This window comes from Artemia sp. Qi Xiang Cuo, chromosome 16 (genome assembly GCF_049724085.1).
Source record: "Artemia sp. Qi Xiang Cuo chromosome 16, ASM4972408v1, whole genome shotgun sequence".
NCBI lineage: Eukaryota > Metazoa > Arthropoda > Branchiopoda > Anostraca > Artemiidae > Artemia > Artemia sp. Qi Xiang Cuo.
In genome coordinates this window covers 12,947,036-12,972,970 of record NC_142809.1, presented here as the reverse complement: position 1 = coordinate 12,972,970, position 25,935 = coordinate 12,947,036, and the positions used below count along the sequence as shown (strand labels likewise).

The 25,935-nt window shown below is 35.4% G+C and overlaps 2 protein-coding genes across 2 annotated transcripts in view; one reads left to right on the top strand and one right to left on the bottom strand.

Moving 5' to 3' along the window:
- LOC148942583 (uncharacterized) overlaps positions 1-25,418 on the bottom strand; it is a 37,695-nt gene extending 12,277 nt beyond the window's left edge. The window contains exons 1-3 of the mRNA XM_089102260.1: positions 25,341-25,418; positions 6,263-6,385; positions 3,063-3,225 (exon numbers count right to left, since the gene is read on the bottom strand). Coding sequence (XP_088958386.1) covers positions 3,063-3,225; positions 6,263-6,385; positions 25,341-25,413 — 359 coding nt within the window. The 5' untranslated portion in view covers positions 25,414-25,418. The remainder of the gene's footprint in view (positions 1-3,062; positions 3,226-6,262; positions 6,386-25,340) is intronic.
- A 253-nt stretch (positions 25,419-25,671) lies between these two features.
- The window catches only part of polo (Serine/threonine-protein kinase polo), a 51,122-nt gene continuing 50,858 nt past the window's right edge, over positions 25,672-25,935 (top strand). The window contains exon 1 of the mRNA XM_089102072.1: positions 25,672-25,818. Within this exon, the coding sequence (XP_088958198.1) occupies positions 25,717-25,818 (102 nt within the window). The 5' untranslated portion in view covers positions 25,672-25,716. The remainder of the gene's footprint in view (positions 25,819-25,935) is intronic.

Below are 25,935 nucleotides of genomic sequence, written 5' to 3'. Positions count from 1 at the left end.
AACTTTCCGAAAAATAAGTTTTTAAAAGAAAAGTAAAGGCCATTTTAAACTTAAGCTCAGCAGATACAAATACCTGTTAAGATTCAAACTCAAAACGACCAGAATTACTATTAAAGAATAAATGAAACCCAAAACGAACAGAAATTAAATAAACAATCATAGGAAAAAACATACAACAAGTAAAAATATAAATGAATAAATAGATCTTAAAGCGAATAATGCTTAGATTGAATGTGAAAATCAAGCTTAAAACGAAAAAAAAATATTTTTATATTAGTGTATAAATGAAACTTAAAACAAACAGAAATTAAATAAACAATCAGTGTAAACAAATATATAATAGATATTAATGTAAATGAATAAATAAATCTTAAAACGGGTGAAACTTAAACTGAATATACAAATCAAGCTTGAAACGAACAAAAATCCCTGCAAACAAGAGTTTGGGTATCACCTCCTTCTCGCACTGTAAAAGCCTAAAAACCTACAGCGTCATTGGCGCTTTACTGAAAACTGTTTACGTCTTGAACAGTCTTGGAAAGTATTAACATCCTCAAATTAAATATTTTATGTACAAGTATATTTATTGTTGAAAGCTCAATCAATTAAAAATTTTATTTCACTGCAATTTTATTTTTATTTTCAATGCTGTGAGAACTGCCAAAGAAATATTTGCAAAGTAATTAGTTTCCAGTGAAGCGCCGATGACGCAGTTGGCTATTGGTTTTCATTTACAGTTAAGGAAGGAGGCAGTATCCAAACTCTTGTTTGTAGTGAAACTACATTCGTCTTGAACTACTTTAGAAGGAGCTAATAAATTAAACTGGACATTTGATGTATAAAAATATTAATTGCTGAATTCTCATCAGTTCAAAATTTTAATTTGATTTTAAGGTTTATTTTCAGTAGTTAGCACAAAAGATAATATTTTACTTAAAATTGGTTTTTAGTAAAGCACCAATGACGCAGCAAGTCATAAACCCTTACAGTGAGAGAACGAGGCGATACTGTTCGTTTCAAGCTTGATTTGCATATTCAATTTGATTTAAGATCTATTTATTCATTTATATTATTACTTATTGTATGTTTTTTTGCTAATGATTGTTTATTTAATTTCTGTTCGTTTTGGGTTTCATTTATTCTTTAATAGTAATTCCTGGTCGTTTTGAGTTTGAATTTTAACAGGAATTTGTATATGCTGAGCTTAAGTTTAAAATGGCCTTTACTTTTCTTTGAAAAACTTATTGTTCGGAAAGTTTTTTAATTAATACATAATAATAGTAGATGATAATAAGCTTACCTAAGCTATGGATGTCAATCTCTTGTCTTGGGAAAGAAATTTGAATTTGAACAATTTTAGTGACTAAACTGAAAACTACGTTTTAAAATTTGGTCAATTTCGATAGAGTCACGCGAGTCATTCAATTTCGACAAAAGCAAAATTGTGACATTAAAAATGTGACATTAAAAAATAGAAAAATAGATGACACGCACAGGTTCCGTCGAAACTATCATTTAAACAAAATCAAGACCTGACATCCATAGCTTAGGTAAGCTTATTACCATCTACCATTATTATCTACAAATTAGCGCTGCTGAACTCAGCCATTTCTAATTGCGGAAAGCAACAAGGTCAAATAAAAATAGCAGCATATGCCCCTCCTCCACCCCAATCCAAAGCTTCGCTCTATTCCCCCTCCCACGAAATTAAACAATCCTCTAAATCCTTGTTTACGACCATTCCGCAGCCCATTAAGGGAAGACCTGCTTTCCGCTTAGCCCCAGAAGGATGGCAAATAACTTGCAGACGATTGCAACAAGCTGCAGGTCTTTTTTCGCGAGCTGGAAAGCGAAACTGCCTCAGCTTTCCATTGTCTATTTCCATCACTTGCGACAAGCAAAAAGCTGCCAGCGGGTCTCTACAGTCAAAGCTGACATGCAGCCTCTTAGATTACTCTGGAAATGTAGGGAACGTTGAGACCCCAGCAGACAAAGATCTCAGCCTCCCTTTCCATAAAGCATTCACTGCAAAATAATAGTTTCGAGGCGAACGACATTTGAGGTTTTCCTCAATACAGTTTCTGTTTAGACTTTCAGATCTACGATATAAGGTTGGGAAGCAGAAATGAAAAAAAAAGTAAGAAAAAAGTTGTGACTTTATAAATTATTATTACCAAAAATTACGATGTAGATAGTGCCCCCCCATATGTCCTGCTTTAACATGTAATAGAAATTGGGACATCAACTTTCTCGCTACACGATAAAAAAAGTTTACCAAAAATTGTTTTTCATCTATAAATATAGATACTTAAATTCACAAAAATGAACATTGACAATAGCAACACTAGGCTTCAATTTTTAAAAAAAAACTTTTAATTGAAATAGAGTTGATTGCATGATTAAAAAACAAAGATTATGCTTAGCTAACAAAGAGGATGCATATGCTCTCTCAGAGTATTAACAACCATTGGTAAGCCAATTAGAGTAGGTCAGACCAAGAACAATTGCCTGGACATATAAAACCCTATATATACAAGTCATGAAACCTTTATCCAACGATTATCGAAAAGGATATCCAGGCCATTCCCTGTTAAAATGGTTAGCTGTCAAATGCAAGAACATTTTAGTAAGAATGATGGATAGGCACGCCAATTAAAAAAAATTTCAGGGGGGAGTGGGAAAAATGTAATTTACGTAATCTAGGGAGGCAGTTTAGCTGTTTTTTTTTATATATGAAAAACAAAAACAAAATTTTTTGAAAATTTACGAGGGGTGGGGTTCTAGGGGGATGGGGAAATTACCCTCCTCCCTTCCTAATTGACACCCCTGTCAACATAATAAAAACGATTTTCTGTTTCCTTATCTAGATCTTTGACAATTGCTTAATAGCTATGCTTTGTTTTAATTTGATTAGTGAAGATAGATTACATTGTGTTTAGATGCAATTAATGAAAAATAGTACAAGGTATTACAAAGATAAAGAAACAACAATCGAAATCCTGAGAAAAAGAAAAACGAAAACCATAACAAAACAAGACAATAACAAAAATACAGCATCTTACTGAACTCGGCTCTTTGTAGATTTCGATTTTTCTTCCAAAGAAGCAGGTTTTATTGCTGGGTTCGCTGGTTTTTCATCACAAACTACATTCAAGTTTGCCAAAATAGCATTAAAATCGTCCTTATGTGCAATCCAGTCATCATTAGACCACTTAAACCCAAGACCTGAAATTGAATAAAAGGGTAAAAATCAACTAATTACCCCTGAAAGTTAAGGCCTAAAAAAATGGGTAAAAATCGACAATTGGGTAAAAACCAACAACAAACGCATTAAAGTCAATGCCTAAAAAAGGATAAATGTGTAAAAAATAGATCCCTAAAGTCAAGGCCTTTAAAAAAATACAAAGGTAAAAATCAATAAAAGAGTAGAAATTATTGGTTCAAAAAAAAAAAAAAATGTAAGTTAATTTATTTCAGATAGTTCCTTGAAGACCAAGAAAATGACAGAAAGATCAGCATTTTACAGGCTTCCTTTTCAACAGAAAAGATGCAGGAATTACTATGGTAACAGCCTTAATTTGGGCGAAAGGGAACGGAAGGATATTTTTAATAGTACAGCGATAGTACGGATTAGAAAATTCGAATCATTGGTTTTCAATATATTTTCATCTATTTTCTCTTACATTCTCTTCAGGGAGGAAGAGTGTCAAAGTTCTTAATTGGGATTTACATCTCGTCCTTTATAAATGGTCGTCCCCAACTACTTTTAATCGGAGAGGGCTTGCCAGCCTCATAAATTTCTAATCAAATTACAAAGGTACACTCAGAGCTGCATTGTATCTTATTTTGTAAAATGGTAAGCTGGGATCAAAATTCTAAAGAAAGAACTATGTAAATCGTCAAGCGGTCGTCTTCACAACTAAACTGATGTAATAGCAAACAAGGTATGTTACCCAACAAAAATATTAATTTTTATTTAATAAATGAAAAAAAAAACGAAAAAAATTAGCAAAAAGAGAAAAAACAAAAACGAAAAGAAAAATTGAAGCTTCAGTGCAAGCCACAGTTTATAGAATGAGCAGTATGATCATACCCTATCTCACCCATTATAAAAACCCAGACCAAGGTGCGAGTGCTCCAGAAAACGTTTTTGCAGATATAAAAATAAGCGGCATTAGATCTTTTCACGGGTAGACAAGACATATTTCTCTTGGACACGAAACAAGTTGAAACCCGATATTACGGATACTACACATAGTAACCATTTCTCATTCATAAACAGAAATGGACTAACCCTCTCATGTTGAAAGCAGTGGAGGGAGTTTGTTTTTAGTCTCGAGACTAATGACTAGAAATGATATACGATAAACTTACTGGGTAATTCTATAAACTGTGATGCAAGCTGAACAAAAATTAACTGAAATATAGTTTCAATGGAATTTTTTTTTAGAGGCAGTATTATGATTACATCTTTCATTTATATTTTTGTCTTTTCTGTATATATAATATTTGTGCAGAGAAAGTTACAATGATATTTCTTTCATTTTGTATTTATTATAATTATTTTATTTATTTCAGAGAGGATGGGTTACAATTACAAAAATGATTAAATGGTGGTACAGAATAGCCACAATACAAAGGGCTTCTTGTGAAGAGAGGGGCTCATCAAGATGATCATCAGAGATGAGCCCACATCATCTTGATGAGCCCCTTAATACAGGAAAAGCAGGTTTAGCTCTTTATGGGTTTGTTTTTAATAGTATCGACCTGAAGCATGGCCTCTTTGGCTGCTAATTAGCAAGGTAGTGTAAGTGACATCAACTAGTTTTGATTCTTGCAGTAATGTCATCACTGAGAGGATAGGAGGTGAAAAAAAAAATATTAATAAAAAAAACTGTCATTCAAACACATGTTTGTCACAAACTGGCTTTAAATACAAGACTTTAAGCTTGTGCATGCCCAACATTAAGTAGAAAAACACTTCAAGGTATTCCTGTTTCCAAATTCTTTATATAACATACTATACACATTCTAAAATTTGCATCATGCATTTTTTTTTCATAGAAAATTGTTTTACTTAGCAAAAAAAATGTTAATACTGAACAGAATCAGTTTTTGGAAATTCCACAACCAATAGCCTAAATATGAAATCTGGCAGAATTTGGAAGGTGCCTTAAACTCCTACGAGTAAGAGTAGATTCAAATATGTCCTTTTGGGGAAATTTCTTTCCCAGTACATTACTTCTTCAGGCAACAAGATAAAGATTGATAAGCCTAAGTTCTGCAAAATCAGTTATTGAAAACGTCCAATAGTTGTATACAATCATACCCGAAGAATAATAAGAAACGGTTTAAATGAAATTGGAATCTCATGGGACGGGGTAAAAGTGAAGCTTTGAATAGATTGAGTGGAGGAGGAGCATCCAGAGCTGGGCTGGCCTATGATACAATGATTTTCACCTGGATGGTTGGTGATCACCACATCATTCTTGATGAGCCCAAGTTCTGCAAAATGAGTTATTGAAAAAGGTCCAATAGTTGTATACACCCATACCCGAGGCCATACCCTGGCCTCAGGCAGCTTGGTCTAAGAATTATTAGTAGTAACAAAGTTATCACTTGCTCACTTTATATAACCTAGAATACAATGTAGAAACATAAACAACGCCCATACTGTCACTCTTGATAGGCACAGTACTGCAAAATGAGTTATTGAAAAGCGCTCAATAGTTCTAAGGATAACACTGACAGTGTTTTCCTCCCTATTTCTTATCCCCAAGAGATTCTCAAGTAAGTTGATTTTTTTTTGTATTACAAAGTAGAGGGACCACAGTTTGCTGTGGGCGCCTCTCTTGCGCCCACAGCAAACTGATCATCATTTATTAACCATTATCATTTATAACCGATATCATTTTTTATCAAAATTATTTTTAACTTTATTAATTAATTAATAAATTATTTTTCAATTTATCATATGAACTATTTAATTATTTTATTAATCTTTAAATTATTTCTTATTCTTTAATTTATTTTTATTTTATTAATTAATTAATACTGTTTTAATTGTTTTCATTTATTAACTGCTCCTTCCACTTTATTTTAATAAAAATAAAAATTCAAAAATAACTTATTGATTATAACTGTTAGATTATTAAACTAATATTTTTGTGCCCCTCAAATTTCTGTGCCTGGGGCAAGTGCCCCCTCCCTAAAACCGCCACTGCCACTACTGTACAGGTAGGCAACTAGACAGACAAATTACCTTTACTATCTTGTTTATACATGACCCTAATTGGGTCCAAGCCACCTTGCTGATCCTTACCAAGTCCTTTGCCCTTTGTCCATCCCATTCGTTCCATTAGTTTCTGGCCAAACTTTTTCTCATCTATAAAATTTGTTTAACATTATTAGAAATTAACCAAACAGGTGATAAAAAGAAATGTAAGTGGCACTATTATCACATCTAATGTTGAAATCTAATTGAAGGGGCCAAAAAGGAATAGTTAGTCACAAATGGTAGAATTAATTTTAACTTACTTATGCCCCCTTACCCCTGGGAAATTCTCCCTTGGTCTCTTCCCAAGTAAATACTGAAATGGTATCTCTGAAATCAAATATAAAACAATGAATCATGCAGCAAAAAAAATACTAGTAAATCACATATTTATGCAAACACAACAAAAACACATCCAACCTTTAAAGGAATGGTAAAGAAAAAATTTCCACAGGTTGGATAGATCTATACACACTCTTTTCTCTCCTGGGGGAATGTTCCCTTATCTCCTCCCTGTGCATAGATATGCTTACAAGTTACAACCCCTATCAGTTTAGTTAATATGTACAATACTCAGTACTATGTTGGGATAGCAGAAAAACAGAAATTGTTTATTATAATAGGAAGAATGTTCTACTTCTACAATGGATGTTCACAAGCCCTGATGTTGCTGATGATTTGGCTTAAAATGGGGGTCAGCAGTATGACTCTGTAAGCTCATCCAGAATTGATCCAGCTCTACATGGGTACCTGGAGAAATCTACGGTGAAAACACAGGAAGTGTCATATAATTTGCCCTCAACTACCCATTACACTTTCAGCTGAAGACAGGGAATAAAGAGATTACTACTTGAACTGCACAGATTGGTCAGAACTTAGGTCTAAGTTTACATGAAACCATACACATACACATGAAACCATACAAACCATACCAGGGCATAGAAGAAGAGGCAAAGGATTTAACAACAAAAACGAGGAGTAAACTACTATATTTTATTACTCCTTCAGATATCTAACTCAGTATTCATATCTATGATTGCACAAAATGAAAGACAGTCAAGAATTAAAAAGAAAAAAATATTATAATTTAATTTTGATGAATTTCCATTAGGCTTACTTCTATCCTACACACATTTTCAAAGCAACACACAGCAAAATGGCTGTTGTTTAAACTTTGACTTACTTACTTGAGTTTTCTTCCTTTTATTGGAGAGGTGGCTCCACCCAGGAAATTTGCAGAAATAGAAAATTTTGTAGTTAGGAAATTATAGTGCAAGAACTTGACTATTTTTATATATTCTTTGTTCTCTTCCCTTGTCCACTCTTTTCCTTCTATCCCTAATGAACAACATTTTCTCAAAATAATTTACATTTCACAAACTTTACACTACCATTTCATGATACACTGCTTCTAAAAATGTAGTTTTAAGATAAAAAACTTAACATTTTTCATACACAAGGGCTGGGGTCTCCAAACGTTTCTGCTGGAGGGCTGCATTACCTGTCAAAGAGCAGTAAAGAGCAGTTTGGGGACTCACTACACACTAGAAGTCCAAATGAGAAAGAATTAAAATATAGATTTTGTTTTTAATTATATCTCATATTATTACATTTATAACATTAACATTATTTAATATTATGTAATAATATATTGATACACTGCACATGAACATCTGTAATAGTGAGAATTTAGAAATTGTTTCCTGAATGCCAAAATAGTAGATAGTAGATCCTTGTTGAGATTTGATTTGAAGCTATCAATTTTTGCAGATCCCACCGCCCTCTTGCTTAGGCTGTTCCACAGACCTACAATTCGATTGTAGAATTTTTTTTTCTTTTTCTTGTCTTGGCACACTTGCAGAACAGCTTTGTTGAATGACCTCTGGTACTTGATAACTGAGCAGGTTCAAACATATCTTTGTCATCAGACTTGAGCAACTTATAGGTCATTATCATAGCATCTCTGTGTTGACAGTATGTAAGAGTTAGTAACTTCAGGTTTTGCAGTTGACATCCATACTCTTTATCTTTGAGACCCTTTATGCATTTTGTCGCCTGTCTTTCAACAGATTCGAAAGCCATCTAATCTGTTTTATTAATTGGCGTGGCGGCGCATATTCCATACTCCAATCTAGGCTTCACCAGGATTTTATAGAGTTTAGTCACTATTGCTGGAGATCTACTAGTGATTGTTAGCTTAATGACACCAAGAGTCTGGTTAGCCCCTGCTACTGCAGCATGGGTGTGGCAGTTGAATTTGAGGTCTTCATCCACAACAACCCCAAATCCCTTTCTGAGGTACTCTCAGAAATCAGGTGTCTCTGACTGGAATTTGATAACATTGAATATTGCCATCATAGGTTATGTCTTCCAAAATGGAGAACCTTGCACATTTCAACATTAAACTCGAGTCTCAATATATTGGCCCATTCACAAAAGCAATGTAGGTCTGACATTATTGAGGCTACACCCTGCTGTGTGTCAACAGGAACAATAATTTTCAAGCCATCAGCAAATAGCACATCCCCACATCATCTCTGATGATCCTGCATGCAAATGACGAGGAGAATTCAGCTGTTGCTTCAGTCATGAAGACCTTGCAATGCCAAAAATGCGTCAAGTTGTTGACCTGTAATTATTCCAAAAATGATACAAATTTAGACCTGAAGGTCTTTAGGTATAGTGTATAGATTAGAAACTAGAATTTTCTCTCCTTGTAGTTTTAGGTTCTGAAATTTTAAGTGAACAGTAATGTCTTAAGTGAACAGTGAAATTTTAAGTGAACAGTGAACAGTAAGCAGAGGCCAATTTCAGTGCCCAATATTCATATGGCAGTAATGACTGTAACTTTCCTTTACTTTCCAGGAAGTCATTTATTTCCTTTCTTAATTCAAACACTCAACTCAGAATTTTCTCTCAACTTAGCAAACCTTACTGCTGTATAATATGGTAGATCTTGCAATTCTGTGTCTGCATTTTCAGCATTTTTCTGAACTGTCAATGGTTGAACCTATTTGACCTTATTAAATTCACCGCAGGATTTAATACCACTCCTAATTTCAATATATTTAACACACTAAGCTTGCTGGTGAATAATACAATGCAGGAACATAGGTTGTGGAATTTGTTTCCTCACTTGTCCAACCAAGACTTTCTTTATGCCACTCATATTCTTTCCTCCCTTAACAGTCATCGAACTGAAGTTAGTCAAGACCATATACAGTCAGTCCAGACTGACCGTATTTCAAACAGTAGGCTGTACAAAAAGTGTAGTTCAGTTCCTTTTTTTAGGGCTTTAATGAGAGAAATGTTGAGATGGCTAGTGCACATTCTGCAGATGAAGGATGACAGATTGCCAAAGACTGCCCTTCCTGGCCAACCGTCTAGGGCTACATGAAAAGCAGGTTGTCCTTATTTGGGGTTAAAGGATGTCATAAAGAAAGATTTAAAGGAAATGGGAACTTCCTGGGAAGTTGTAAAGAGGGAGGCTTTGAATAGATTGGGATGGAGGAGGAGTGCTGTGTTGGCCTCAGGCAGCTTGGTGCTGTGTTGGTTTTAGTAGTAGCAGTAGTAAGTTATAATCAGCAAATATTTTTTCACTTCATTATATATCCTCTCCAGTAGCCATCCATGCTGTATGGGGAAGCCAACTCTAACAATAGATGGCACTATATAACTTCATTGACTTTAAAAAGTCAATGAAATGTTAAAATTTAATTTTTTCCAGCAATTGAAAGGTCTCCATGGGCTAGATGAAAGGCTGTATCTGGTGCTCCTGTGGCCTGTATCTGGCATATAGGCCGTATTTTGTAGACCCCTACAATAGGGAAACCAAAATAAAACAATCATGCAATCCTCTAAAAGTATTACCTTAATTATCATAGTCAGAGTCACAGTCATAGTCAGAACGTCCGAAAAAAATTTGTACATTCTTTAGACAGTTTGCATCACATCCTACCTTTGCTGCCTTCGAATCATTGGTTAACGCTAAATTAACCAAGAAAATGCAAAGGAAAATCTGACTGCCTTTTGGCAATCCTCACAACCAAAGCTTACTTCTCTTTAGCTTTAAGTCCGGTATTAGATGAACGAGTATTACGATCATGGTTGCAGCAGCAGCTACGACCTAGTAAAGAGCGAGCCACAGCCCATAGTAACCAAAAGTTTAAAAAACGCGTTCTGAAAAAAAATGCCTAGAGAAAAAAATTACAGTCTGACACTGAACCAGGAATGGTGGCTATTATTTTGCTTCGTCTTAAAAGTAAAAGTTTATTACAAAAGAAATTTTCAGTAATTTCAAAAAAAGCCTCAAGCCCCTCGAAAATGGCGTCAGATCAAAATATAAAGTATATCATTGGAATCAGCACAGTCGAAAAACTAATACAGAGGAATTACAGTCCCCCTCCTTGAACAACAAGGAAAATCACTTTTTTGCATTAGTAGCACTGATCTGTCTCCCTTTTCTTCAACAGGCCTAGCGGGCTCCCAGAACATCATAGAGAGATGCTTAATGGCTCATTAAAAAGCTATTTCTCATATCTACATGCTTTTTTATAAATTCGGCTACCTGCAAGTGCCATATGGCACTAAAATGGCACTTTTTGTGCCCTTTCTCAAGGGGTGGAACTAGCAGGCTACCAGAACATCACAGACAGATCTTTTATAGCTGATACAATAGATATTGCTCATATCTACGTCCTTCACGTAAATTCCACCATCAGTAAGTTCCAAATGGCATTAAAAACGGCACTGTTGGTGCCGTGTCTCAAGTGGTAAAGCTCGGGCTATTGGGCTAGCAGAACTTATAAGATTGATGTTGAATAACTCATTTGAAAGCTATTGCTCATAGATATGTGCTTTTTTTTATATCAATTTTACCATTCTTAAGTGCAATATAGCACTGAAAACAACACTTTTGGTGCCACTTCTTAAGTGGAAAAGCTCTAAAGTACAAAACACGTATTATTGTAATAGTTATGTTCCAGAACCCTTAACTGGAAGTATTAAAAAACCCCTCCCGTACACTCCCTCTTACAGCCCCCTTAGTAATTTTCATAAATTGACTGCTCATCAGTAAGTTAATGAAACATTAGCAGGGTATCACACCATCTTATATAGATGTTTAATGGCTCAATTAAAAGCAATTGCTTGTTTTTACTAGGTTAAAAAAAAAATTCTACCATCTATTAGACTTCAATGTTAACTAGATTCTGGGGAAAATTTGCAATGAACTCTTTGTCATGGTCAAAGCATTAGCTGCAACCTAGTAAGGAGGAAACCACAGCTTATAATAACTAGAAGTTAAAAAATGTTAAAACGGTCTTTTTTCCTTCTTCTTTTTTTTCCAGGCCTAACGGGTTACTAGAACATCATAGAGAGATGCTTAAGAGCTCATTCAAAAGCTATTTCTCATATGTACTTGGTTTATATAAATTCCGCCGTCTGCAAGTGCCATGTGGCACGAAAAAAGGCACTTTTTATGTCGATTCTTGAAGGTTGGGGCTAGCGGGCTACCAGAACATCTTGGATAGATTTTTGATAGCTGATATAAAAAATATTACTCATGTCTACATTCTTCCTTTAAATTCCACCATCTGCAAGTTTCAAATTTCAAAGTAGGGCTCAAAACCCCTATGCCTTCCTAAGGCCAGAATATAATTTGCACTTTACTGAAAACAAATACAAATGAATGTGCATTGTCAGTTTAATATAAATATACTGATATTTAGTAATCAAAATGTTAATCTTATTTGATTTATTAAAGTCATAAAAGCAAAAAAAATTACAATAATTAACCGAGTGAAATCTCAAAACGAGCAGAAATTAACATAAGTTGGGCGCAGAACCCCTTTGCTTTCCCAAGGCCAGAACAAAATTTGCACTTTAAAGAAAAAAATATAAATGTTTTTACTTTTATAACTTTAATAAATCAAATAATATTAACACTTTGATTACTAAATTTCAGTATATGTATATTAAATGACAATGCACATTCATTTGTATTTTTTCAGTAAAGTGCAAATTTTGTTTTGGCCTTGGGAAGGCAAAGGGGTTTTGCACCCAACTTATGTTAATTTCTGCTCGTTTTGAGTTTGACTCGGTTAATTATTATAGTTTCTGTTTGTTTTTGGTTTCATTTATTTATCAATGCTGATTTGTGGTAGTTTCACGCTTGGTAGATTATTTGATTTTAGTTTTGCTCATTTTTTGTTTGATATACTTCTTTAATTTTCTTTGAAAAACGTACTCTACGGAAAGCGTTTTTTTTAATTAATTTCTATTCGTTTTATACTGACATAGTCTTTTCTACGAAAAAGAAAATAATACTTTAAATCTTTTCGTTTTTAAAGACTTTATAGTTTGGCCTGCTAATTGTATGCTGGAGAAAAATTTTCAGCAAATTTTTAACTACTGTTTAATTTAGTTTCATAACTTCTCTAGTTGACCTGTCATGGAAAACTTGATACCATTCACAAAAAAATCTGTTTACTTTCTTTGATAGCTTGGATACACTTATGCTATTTGGATTTGGTTAAATTTTAAGAGCAGAAGTAGCCCCGAATGTTTGAACATAATACCCTCAGTCGTTCTTGGGATACTGCTGAGATGCTTATTGGGAATTAGCATTATCACAGTGCATCTTGATTTAATCTTAAGTCAACATTTAGTTTTCAAACATATAAAAATTGGATTTTTAAAATTGGAAACCTTATATGCCCCCAGGACATAACTTAAAACCCTTGCACTGAGGGCTCTGAGGGGGTTATCATCCTAAAACACTTAGTTTCAAGAACTTTCAACTACGTTGTACAACATGTCTATCTCAAAATTTTGATTTGATGTGATTGGTGAAGTGGTGGGCGTGAGAGGGGCGTTAGTTGCTATCTAGTCACTTTTAAATATCAAAACAAGCACGAGTCTTTTCATTTTCCAATTGGTTGAGTCCCTTTGGAGTTTCTACAACAACGCTTTCAATAAAACTTTATATGCCCCCAAGGCATAACTTACAACCCCTGCCCTGAGGGCTGTGGGGGGAGGGGTTGTAATCCTTAAAGACTTAATTCCCAAAACTTTTAACTACGTTGAATAAAATGGCTATCTAAGAATTTTGATTGGATGTGTTTTGGGAAAAGGTGGGCGAGACAGGGGGTTTAGTAGCCCTCAAATCACTTTTGACTATTAAAAAGGGTACTAGTCCTTTTAAGTTCAAATCGAATGAGCGCTTTTACAAGTTTCTATAGCGAAGATTTCAATAAAAACCTTATATGCCCCCAGGGCATAGCTTGTTATCCTTGCCTTGAAGGTTGTGGGTGAGTGTCTCCCTAAAAAAAATGTTTTCTATTTCGAAATCAACTACCCTGAACAAAATGGCTATCTAAAAATTTTTATTGGATGTGTTTGGGGGAATGAAGGGTGTGGGTGTGGGGGGGGGGGGCTAGTTGCCCTCCAATCATTTTCGCGTATTAAAAAGGGCACTAGCCCTTTGAATTTCCAATCGAATGAGCTTTTATTGAAGTTTCTACAACAACGCCTTCTTAAAAACCTTATATACCCCCAGGGCATAACTTAAAACCCTTCCCCTGCGGGATATGGGGGAGTGTCCTCCTCAAAAACATATTTTCTTTCTGGAAGTCAACTGCTGAACAAAATGGCTATCTCAAAATTTTGATTGGATGTGTTTGGGGGAATGATGGGCGTGAGGGGGGGGGGGCTAGTTGCACTCAAATCACTTTCGACTATTAAAAAGGGTACTAGTCCTTTGAATTTCCAATTTAATGAGCCTTTTTTGAAGTTTCTACGACGACGCCTTCTATATAAACCTTATATGCCCCCAGAGCATAACTTAAAACCCTTCCCCTGCGGGTTGTGGGGGAGTGTCCTCTTCAAAAACAAATTTTCTATCTGGAAATCAACTACGCTGAACAAAATGGCTATCTCAAAATTTTGATTGGATGTGTTTGGTGGAATGATGGGCATGGGAGCGGGGAAGGGCTAGTTGCCCTCCAATCACTTTCGACTATTAAAAAAGATTCTAGCCTTTCGAGTTTCCAATCGAATGAGCCTGTTTTGAAGTTTCTACGACAACGCCGTCTATGAAACCCTCATATGCTCCCAGGGCATAACTTAAAACCCTTGCCCTTAGGGTTGTGGGGGAGTGTCCTCCTCAAAAACATATTTTCTATCTGGAAATCAAATACGCTGAACGAAATGGCTATCTAAAAATTTTGATTGGATGTGTTTGGGGAATGATGGACGTGGGAAGGGGGCTAGTTGCCCTCCAATCACTTTCGACTTTTAAAAAGGGTACTAGCCCTTTGAATTTCCAATTGAATGAGCCTGTTTTGAAGTTTCTACGACAATGGCTTCTATAAAAACCTTATATGCCCCCAGGGTTGTGGGGGAGTGTCCTCCTCAAAAACATATTTTCTATCTGGAAATCAAGTATGCTGAACGAAATGGCTATCTGAAAATTTTGATTGAATATGTTTGGGGTATTGATGGGCGTTGGGGGGGGGGGGGCTAGTTGCCCTCCAATCACTTTCGACTATTAAAAAGGCTGCTAGCCCTTTGAATTTCGAATTGAATGAGCCTGTTTTGAAGTTTCTACGACAACGCCTTCTATAAAAACCTTTTATGCCCCCAGGGTATAACTTAAAACCCTTGCCCTGAGGGTTGTAGGGAGTGTCCTCCTCGAAAAAATATTTTCGATCTGGAAATCAAGTATGCCGAAAAAAATGGCTATCTTATAATGTTGATTGGATGTGTTTGGGGTAATGATGGGCGTGGGGGAGGGGGGCTAGTTGCCCTCCAATCACTTTCGACTATTGGAAAAGGGTATTAGCCCTTTGAATTTCCAATCGAATGAGCTTTCTTGAAGTTTCTACAACAACACCTTCTATAAAAACCTTATATACCCCCAGGGCATAACTTAAAACCCTTGCCCCAAGGGTTGTAGGGAAGTGTCCTCCTCAAAAACATATTTTCTATCTGGAAATCAACTATGCTGGACAAAATGGCTATCTCAAATTTTGATTGGATGTGTTTGGGGGAATGATGGGCGCGGGGGGGGGGGCTTGTTGCCCTCCAATTACTTTCGACTATTAAAATGGGCACTAGTCCTTTGAATTTCCAACCCTTCGGGACGCCCCTGCTTGCATTTTATAGCTATCACATTCAAGAAGTGAAGTTAGGTTTATAATTATAAAATATACCAAAATATGATGAAAATATTGTACTTATCTCTTAGCCAGCACACATTCAAGAATTTGGATCTAAAAAATCAGGCAATCATTGTTTTAGATTAGCTTCAGCTTAGTGGAAAACTACATTGTAGATATATTTTAGTAAACATTTAGTTGGTACTTTAATTAGGTTACATTTTGCATGCAGCCCTGCTATACCTACCACCACCACCCCTAATGTGCAAATATACAGCCCAATATATATATATACCCTATCCATCTCCCAAGCATCTCAGTTGTTTCAACCCTGTACCTGCAGATCCCAATTATTGAGTGTGTACTGACTAACAGATAGGTACCAAAAATATATTAATTTAGTAGCAAAATTATGGAAACTACAATAGAGAATTATGGAAAGTAGACCACCCAGAATGCATTATATTAAATACCTAAGCACCTCAATATATTAAATATTTAATTAAAATATACCTGCATAGTGCTAAATCTTGCTCAGGTTAAGCTCTTTATCAATAAGTAAACACAGAAAACCACTTTCATTACAGATCAAGAACAAAGTGTGATTGCTATAACATGTAAGTACCAGTTTATTGATATATCTTAGGGAATGACACAGCCTAGGCATAAGAAGTAATTTAGAATGATTTAAAGTAGTTTCCAGAATTTTATAGTGTTTCCTTCTCGAGATACTGATATGCAATGTGGAAAATTCTACATAGGCTGTTTTTTCCTATGAAGGAAAGATGTTAGTTTAGGAAAATGAAACTTTCAGGGATGAATCTACAGACTAAAGTATGTCATGGCAAGGTTTTTAGAAATACTAACGCCTACACATTTGCTCTCTAGAGGGCACTGACCTTTGAAATCTTCTTCTTAGATAATGTACAAGAGAAGTATTTTTGGTTTCACAACTTTGATTAATCTCAATTTATGTGGTTTCAAAGATCTGCAAAAACATCAGTAAAATTCTACTTTGGCTATCTTGGAAAGTGGTTAGGGTAAGAAAATGAAACTTTCAGGGATAGGTCTACAGGCTAAAGTACATCAAAGGAAGGTATTTTGAAGTACCTACCTCGACTCTTTCTCTCTCAAGAGGGTCCTGACCTTTGATGAACTTTAAAAATCTGCGTGTTATAAAAGTGAAACCTTGCAAAATAGATCTTCTGCTAACTCAAGTACAACAAAATTGTTTTCAGCTTCACAACTTTGCTCAATCCCAATTTATAAGGTTATAAAGGTATCATATGCAAAAAAAATTGAAAAAAACCCATTGATATGGCTTAACATTCTACTCAAATAACAGGAATTGCATTTTCAGAACTCAAGCCAGAGAAAAAGAAATTGATAACTAAAAATTAAGGTAAACTGTTGTTTTGTCAAAACTACAATAGATATAGACCTGTCACAGAGGCAAATTTCAGGACCCTCTAGAGGGAGAAAGAGTGGAGATAGTTACTTCAAAATACCTTCCCAGGATATACTTTAGCCTGTAGATCTATCCCAGAAAGTTTCATTTTCCTAACCTAACCCCTTTCCATGATAGCCTAGCCAAATTAGCTAAAGTAGAATTTAGATAAAACCCATCACATGGCTTAAAACTTTACTCGCATAACAGGAATTACATTTTCAGAACTAAAACTTGAGAAAAAGAAACTCAAAACTGAAAATTCAGGTACAATGTTGTTTTGTCTAAATTCCAAGGTAAATTTTTGGTAGTTCATATTATTGACTTACAAATTAAGTGAGCATACTGCTTAATGCCCTTTTTTATGCTCTTTAGGAATATAATAATCATTTTTGTCAGAAATGAATTTTACCCCCACCTCTATGTATACCAATTCAGGGTATATATTTGCATATTAGGAGGGTGGGGGTAAAGTTTAAACTTACCTCTCATTTGCATCAGAAATAAACTTTACCCCCATCCCCCTAATGTGCAAATATATACCCTGAATTGGTATATATAGAGCTGGGGGGTGAAATTCATTTCTGACAAAAATGATTGTTGTATTTGTAAAGAGCATAAAAAAGGCATAGATTAGGCCTAATATATTCATTTTATTTGTAGTCAATAATATGAACTGGCAAAAATTTACTAATTCCAGTAGGTAATATACCAAGGAGCATCCTGAGGGGGTGGGGGTCATGGAGGGGCATGCTATCCCCCCCACTTTTTTGGCATTTGGTAAAATTTTTGCCAAAGGCACAAATTTAGAAAAATTCCTGGTTACTGCAGAAAATTTGGAATAGATCAGGTGGTGATTTGGTAAAATTTAAAAATTCCCCCCCCCCCCCAAATAAAATGAGCCTTGGGACACCCCTGAATATACCTGTCAAGTAGGCACATTTCTAAGACTGGGAATCAGAAGAGGGTTAGCATAGTAGCTTGGCAATACCTTGTGGAGGTAAAATTCTACTTTAGTCACTTTTTGCTATCTTGGAAATGGGTTGGGTTAGGAAAATGAAAATTTCAGGGATGGATCTACATGCTAAGGTATGTCCTAGGCAGGTACTTTCAAGTACCTGATACCACTCCTTCCCCCCTCTATATAATGGTAAATTACTGCACATTACTAGTTGTTTTAACTCACATTTCATCCTATATTACTATCATAATTATAAATCACTGCTTACCTTACACAACTTCAGCTTTTAACCTTGTTCATTAAAATATATTCCAAAATCCTATTTTCATTTAACAGTCATTGCTTTAACTTATTTACTATCTAGCTGAAACTGCTTAGGGAACCCGTTTGTGATGTCACAACTTTGCTTATCATAGCCCCTTTAACAGTAGCATGCAGGTCCCATGGGATAGAAGACAACTCAGTGTTGATAAGCCATTTAAACTTTATTCATTAGGGAAAGGATTTGACAAGAGATAGACCAGTAAAAAAATCCAAATTGTTTTTAGAGGACAAATTATGTTATGAGCAGATGTTTTTATTTTAATAGGTCCATGTGCTCATGAAGCTTTTTAAATATTTCTGAAGCACTAATTGATAGAGTGCTACAAACATCAGAATTGACTTTAGAAGACAAGTGATGTCATGGGAAGGCGTTTTTGAAATCCCCCTCCCCAAAACTCAATAATGTCTAAAATTCTACTTAAGATGATTTTTAAATATTTATAGAACACTAATAGATAGAGTACTAAAAATACCAGAATCGACTTCAGAGGACAAATTATATTAGGGGAAGATGTTTTTTAAATCCCCCTTCCCCCTAAACTCAAAAATTTTCAAAAATTTTATTTTAGAAGTTTTTTTAAATATTTCTAAAGCTCTAAGACATAGAGTGCTACAAACATCAGAATTAACTTTAGAGGACAAATTATGTTATGGGAAGATGTTCTTGAAATCCCCCTTCCCCCCAAACTCAAATTTTCCAAAATTCTACTTTAGAAGCTTTTTTAAATATTTCTAAACTGCAGTTATACCTGACCTGGCTCAATGAATATTGACTGAAGTGACACCCAAGCAAGCCAGTGATTACATAAGGCACATAAAAATTAAGTGATACAAACGCATATGACCAATTGGTCGAACACGTCAAAACCCAAACAACAACAACATGTATTTGCATATATTTAAAACCTTATAAGTTGGGATTGAGCAAAGTTTTGAAGCTGAAATAATTTTGTTGTACTTCATTTAAACAGAAGATCTATTTTGCAAGGTTCCATTGCTATAACTCACAGATTTTTAAAGATCATTCAAAGTTTTTGAAATCCTCCTTACCATTCATCCCATTCCCCCTTCATACTCTAAAATCCGGTTGATAATTTGAAAAGCCTATTTTCCACGGGGGTATTTTTTTTTTTTGGGGGGGGGGGATTTTCTGTGAGGGTATTTCCTGTGGGGGGGGGGGTATTTTCTGCGGGGAGGCATTTCCCAGGGGGTATTTGCCAAGAACCACAAATTGATGGTATGAGTTTTATTAAAATCTTGACTTTTAGGGGTTGTTTCCCCCTTTTACAAAACTCAGACAAATTTTTTAGAAAGGCAAATTATCAACCAGATTTTAGAGCATGATTCCAGTGCAACATGTTGCAACGAAATGGTCAGCTTAGATTAGTATAAGCAGGGGCACTGTAAGCAGGTTTCTGACCACCACCCCTGCCCTCCCCCTCCCCCAGCTATCAAATCCCCTTGCAGCAAACCTTTACACCCTTGAAAGAAAAATTTTACATAAGTTACAGCAATTTTAAAATATTTTAAATGGCATATGTAAAAAAGAAAAGCAAAATGTTTCAACATCATAGGATTAAGCTATTTGAATGTTTTATGTCTTTGTCTAACAAATACCTGTTTGTCTGGTTTATTTGTCTAACAAATACCTGTTTGTCTGGTTTCTTTGTGCAGTCTATAGCAGTGGGTTATTTATAATGCACAAGTACCAAATAATCTATATTTGTTTTGATTATTTTTTTGGAAACCCCTTAACATTTTGAGTTGGGTAACCACATAAAACATTCAAATTTTGTCAAAATTTCAATGGGTAATGGGTATTTCAAAAACATCTTCCCATGACATAATTTGTCCTCTAAAGTTGATTCTGATGTTTGTGGCACTCTATCTCTTAGTACTTTAGAAATATTTAAAAAAGCTTCTAAAGTGGAATTTTGGAAAATTTTGAGTTTGGGGTGAAGGGGGATTTCAAAAAAATTCTAACTTTGGGGGAAGGGGAATTATTGTAGAATTAATTTGGCCTCTAAAGTTGATTCTGATGTTTGTAGTGCGCTATCTATTAGTGCCTTAGAAATATTTAAAAAGCTTCTAGAGTAGAATTTTGAAAATTTTGAGTTTGGGGCAAAGGAAAATTTCAAAAACATCTTTGCATGACATAACTTGTCCTCTAAAGTCAATTCTGATGTTTGTAGCGCTCTATGTCTTAGTGCTTTAGAAATATTTAAAAAGCTTCTAAAGTAGAATTTTGGAATTTTTTGAGTTTGGGGCGAAGGGGGATTTCAAAAACATCGTCCCATGACATAAATTGTCCTCTAAAGTTGATTCTGATGTTTGTAGCGCTCTATGTCTTAGCACTTTAGAAATATTTAAAACAGCTTCTAAAGTAGAATTTTGGAAAATTTTGAGTTTGGGGGGAAGAGGGATTTCAAAAACATCTTCCCATAACATAATCTGTCCTCTAAAGTTGGTGTTTGTAGTGCCCTATGTCTTAGCACTTTAGAAATATTTTAAAAAGCTTCTAAAGTAAAATTTTGAGTTTGGGGGGAAGGGGGATTTCAAAAACATTTTCCCATTACATAATTTGTCCTAGAAAGTCAATTATGATATTTGTAGCACTCTATCTATTAGTGCTTTAAAAATATTTTAAAAGCTTCTAAAGTAGAATTTTTGAAAATTTTGAGTTTGGGGGGGAGGGGGATTTCAAGAACATCTTCCCATAACATAATTTGTCCTCTAAAGTTGATTCTGACGTATGTAGCGGTCTATGTCTTAGCGCTTTAGAAATATTTAAAAAAGCTTCTAAAGTAAAATTTTGAAAATTTTGAGTTTGGGGGGAAGGGGGATTTCAAAAACATCTTCCAATAACATACATAATTTGTCCTCTGAAGTCGATTCTGATATTTGTAGCACTCTATCTAATGGTGCTTTAGAAATATTTAAAAAGCTTCTTAAGTAGAATTTTAGACATTTTTGAGTTTTGGGGAGGGGAGATTTCAAAACATCCTCCCATGACATAACTTGTCTTCTAAAGTTTAATTCTGATGTTTGTAGCTCCCTATCAATTGACTTAACTTAAGTTCCATCCGTCATTGAAGGTCATCTTGGGGCCTCTTTCTTTCTAATAGTGTGGATGTGCCTTTTGTCTGCTTCATGGTCTTCTGCTAAGTGAAGAAGGTCCAAGAGGCAGTGAGGTGCAAAGTTTTCCTTCCACCTTTTTGGGGGACGACCACAAGGACGAGAACCGTGAATTTGGCCTTCAAAGGTGATTTTTGGGAGAAGGGACCAACTCATCCATTGTATGTGACCAAGCCATCAAAGTTGCTGGAGCTGGATCTTCATGAGAATTGTTTGTTGTACTTTAAGGTGCCCAAGAAGTTTGACATTTGAGATTCTATCAAGGTAAGTGATCCCAGCAATGCGGCAGAGGCGCTTAGTTTCAAATGCTGCAAGTTGATGATTGTCATTTACCATCAGCATCCATGTTTCACATGAGCAGATTGCAAAGGGGATGATCAGGGTATTGAAAAGTCATGTCTTAAGCCACAGAGACAAATCCTTGCTTTGCCATATGGGCATAAGGGCCCTGAAACTGGAACTTGCAAGGGCAAGACATCTTTTAATGTCTTTTGATAGACTGTTGTTGCTGGTGATCAGACTACCAAGGTAAGGGAACTTGTTAACCCACTGGATACTCTCTCCATTAAGTTTCAGGTCTAGCCTTTGTTTTTGATACATTTATGATCATTCCAAAAGTACTAGTGGCTTCTAGGATGTTGTTAGCAATGGCTTGTAGATCCTTGGGTGTTTCAGCCATTTTGTTGATATTGTCAGCATAGGCTAGCTTATCTGTCTGAACACCCCCTATATGTGCACTGCAAGTTGTTGCCACCAGGGATAAGACTGCTGCAAGGAAAAGGTTGAACAGCTCTGGAGACAAGAGGCATCCTTGAAGGACACCTGTGGAAGTCTGGAAACTGTCAGTGAGACCTTCACTAGTCATGACGTGACTCCCAAATTTGGAGTACATATCTTTGATAAGATCTACTAGGTTTTGTGGGATTCTGTAATGGAGGAGGATATGCCATAGGCCATTTCTCCAAATAAGGTCAAATGCTTGCCTAAAGGATTAAGCTTTTCTTTGAAGTGCTCTATCCATCTCGATTGGATACCTTCTGTGCTTTGTATCTGGGAGCCATTTTTATCTAGCAGTGGACAAGAACTGAGACTTTTCTTACTTGTTAGCTCACAAACTCTCTTATACATGAAGTATGAGTTGCCTTTCTTAAAATCAGACTCACACTGTTTGCATTTGTCTTTAATGTAGGTGTGATGGGCTCTATGGGTGGCTTTTTCTACAGCATGCTTCAACTGCTTATATCTGTCCCTGCTCTCTCTGTCTGACCTGTTATTGTGTTTTCGTTTCTCAGCACATAATGAAAAGATTTTGTTGGTTATCCAAGGCTTTTTATCACCCTTTTTGGTTCCTAGGGCAGACATTGCTCCCTTGCTGATTATCCTAGAGGAGTCGGTGACCAGTTTATCAATATCCTCTTTAGATAGAGTTATAGGAATATTAGAAAGAAGGTCTGATTTTTGAGTAGACAGTTCATTGATGTAGGTCTGGCAGGTTTGAGGGTCTTTGAGAAGATGTATGTTGAAACAAGCGGGTCTATTATTCAGCTTTGCAGAAGATTTCAGGTGTATCTTTAATGCAGACATGACCAGGGAATGGTCACTGTCAAAATCGCCACCTGCAAGGGTGACAGTATCTAGCACAGACAATTTCCACCACCTAGAGACAAGCATGTAATCAATAAGATTATGGGTTTTTCCTTCCGGCAAGGTCCATGTTGCCTTACAATGTTCTCTGCGTTTGAAGAGAGTGTTGGTAATGGCTAGATCACTGTCTCTGCAAAATTCAATGAGGTGTTCTCCCCTCTTGTTAAGTTGTCCAAGGCCAAATTTACCCATAACATCTTTATTTCCAGCAGAATCATTATCAACAGTAGCATTGAAGTCCCCAATGACAACAACAAGGTCTTTTTTGGGAACTGCATCAATTAGGCTTTGCAGTTAAAGATAGAAATTGTCAGACTCTTCATCTGGTTTCCTGCACTCAGGAGTGTAGACTTGTATGATTGTGATGTTGATTGGTGATCCTTTTCATTTCTATCATAATCAGCCATTCTGACACAGGCGTTACAGAAATAAGGGATCTTCATGCCTTAATCAACGTCAAAAAGCCAACACCTTGGCAATGGACACTGTCAGTTCTCCCAGACACTATCAGACTAGTGTTGCCATTCCTTTCTTTGCCAGTGCTAGGGAGGTGTGTTTCTGAAAGTCCCACAATATCCTATTTATATTGGTTTAGTTCATTTAGGACAAGATCTATTTTGCCTTGTTTAGCAAGCATCCTAATGTTCAGGGTTCCAATAGATAAAATCAATTTAGGGGAAAGCATAGCCTGTGGGTTTGGAGTTGTCAACATTATTAAAGGGTCTCCATTCATGAGATTTTTGGTCATCAGATTGTTTGTTGCCCTGGACGCAGTAACTGTGTTGGTTGCCCTGAATGCAGTAGTATTGGTTCTTGTTCTTGATCATTTGTACTTCATAATTTTTAATAAGAAAGAAGGTTTCTTGGCTAATTTCAGGATGGTGGTAAGCTACTCCTCTCCATCCCTAATTAGTGCTTTAGAAATATTTAAAAAGCTTCTAAAGTAGAATTTTAGAAAATTTTGAGTTTGGGGCAAAGGGGGATTTAAAAAAATTTGAGTTTGGGGATAAGGGGGAATTATTATAGAATTAATTTGGCCTCTAAAGTTGATTCTGATGTTTTTAGTGTGCTATCTGTTAGGGGTTTGAAAATATTTAAAATGCTTCTAAAGTAGAATTTTAGAAAATTTTGAGTTGGGGGGGAAGGGATATTTCAAAAACATCATCCAACGATATAAATTGTCCTCTAGAGTTGATGTGTATGTCTAAGCACTTTACAAATATTTAAAAAGCTTCTTAAGTAAAATTTTCAGCTTTGGGTAAAGGGGGATTTCAAAAACATCTTCCCATGACATAATTTGTCCTCTGAAGTCAATTCTGATATTTATAGCACTCTATCTATTAGTGCTTTAGAAATATTTTAAAAGCTTCTTAAGTAGAATTCTAGAAATTTTTGAGTTTTTGGGAGGGGGGATTTCAAAAACATCTTCCCATGACATAACTTGTCTTCTAAAGTAAATTCTGATGTTTGTAGCTCTCTATCAATTAGGGTAAGACACCCAGTAGTTGGACACTTTAATCACTTTGAAAACTTTTTGACATTTACACTACTCTAGTTACTGTATTATACCACCTAGAAACTTAATTTTTGTATCAAAAAATTTCTGAAGAATTTCTGAACAAGTAGGTTACTAATTCAAATAGTTTCACTTGTACAGCGCCTCCTATTTTTGAATTTACTAACAAGTGACAATTCTGCCTAAACTTGGACACACAAACAGCTCATTGTAAATTGGTTATTAAAATAGTATAAAAGATTCTGTCCAAGAATAGGCAGGTGGCCGACTACTGGGTGTCTTACCCTAGTGCTTCAGAAATATTTAAAAAGCTTCATGAGCACATGGACTTATAAAAATAAAAACATCTTCTCATAACATAATTTGTCCTCTAAAAACAATTTGTATTTTTTTACTGGTCTATCTCTTGTCAAATCCTTTCCCTAGTTAATAAAGTTTAAATGGCTTATCAACACAGAGTTGTCTTCTACCCCATGGCACATACATGCTACTGTTAAAGGGGTTATGATAAGCAAAGCTGGGACATCACAAATAGGTTCCATAAGCAGTGTCAGCTAGATAGTAAATAAGTTAAAGCGATGACTGTCAAGTGAAAACGGGATTTTGGAATATATTTTAATGAACAAGGTTAAAAGCTGAAGTTATGTCATTTCCTGAAAGCTCTAGCCACCTAGATGAACTTCTTTCCAATATAGCAATTGATCTCTCATGTGGTATTTTACCTTCTTCTTTAAATTGATTTCTGTCCAATAAGCAAAACTAATAAAATCCTACTGGGCTAACCCAGGCCATGTCTCCTAACATGGTAGAGCAATAGGCATGTCCATCCAGAACCGCAAACATTTAAGAAGACTAATAGCTTAAGAAGAAGTAAATTTTACCATTCATCCACAGCTTCCCTCTTGGATTAAGTGTCCATTTCACTTTAGAGCGTTTTTCTGCAAGCATGGCCATTGTGATTTTAAAATTTCTGCGCCGCTTATTTAAAATGTAGTACTTAATTTTGTAAAATTATAATTTAAACCTCATGATATTTCTTGCTTCTCTTTTATTTATTTAGTTTTCCCTTAGAATAAAAGCTCTGTAATCTATAAAAAACAATTTTTCATAGTTTTTATATAAGTATTTATTTACTTTAATTTTGCTATTTGAATAGTTATTAGCGATGTTGAAAAAGTTCCAGTTAACGGCGCATCTTATGAATTCAAATTTTTTGAACGGTTTTGACTAAAAGGGGGAATAGCCTAATAAAAAGTCATGTCTAGTCGCAGTGATAGACCTGAGCCTGAGACTATTCCAACCATCATAGTTGATCCTAGTACAAAGAAGAAGTATCAGAGAGGAAAGCTACTTGGAAAGGTAGGCTAATGCTGTTTTATTCATTTTAGCTTGTCTGAGCCTATCTCAGCCATTTTCAGCTGCATACCATTTTATTCTCTTTCCAGATACCTTAAATCAAATTTCCATAGAGAAATG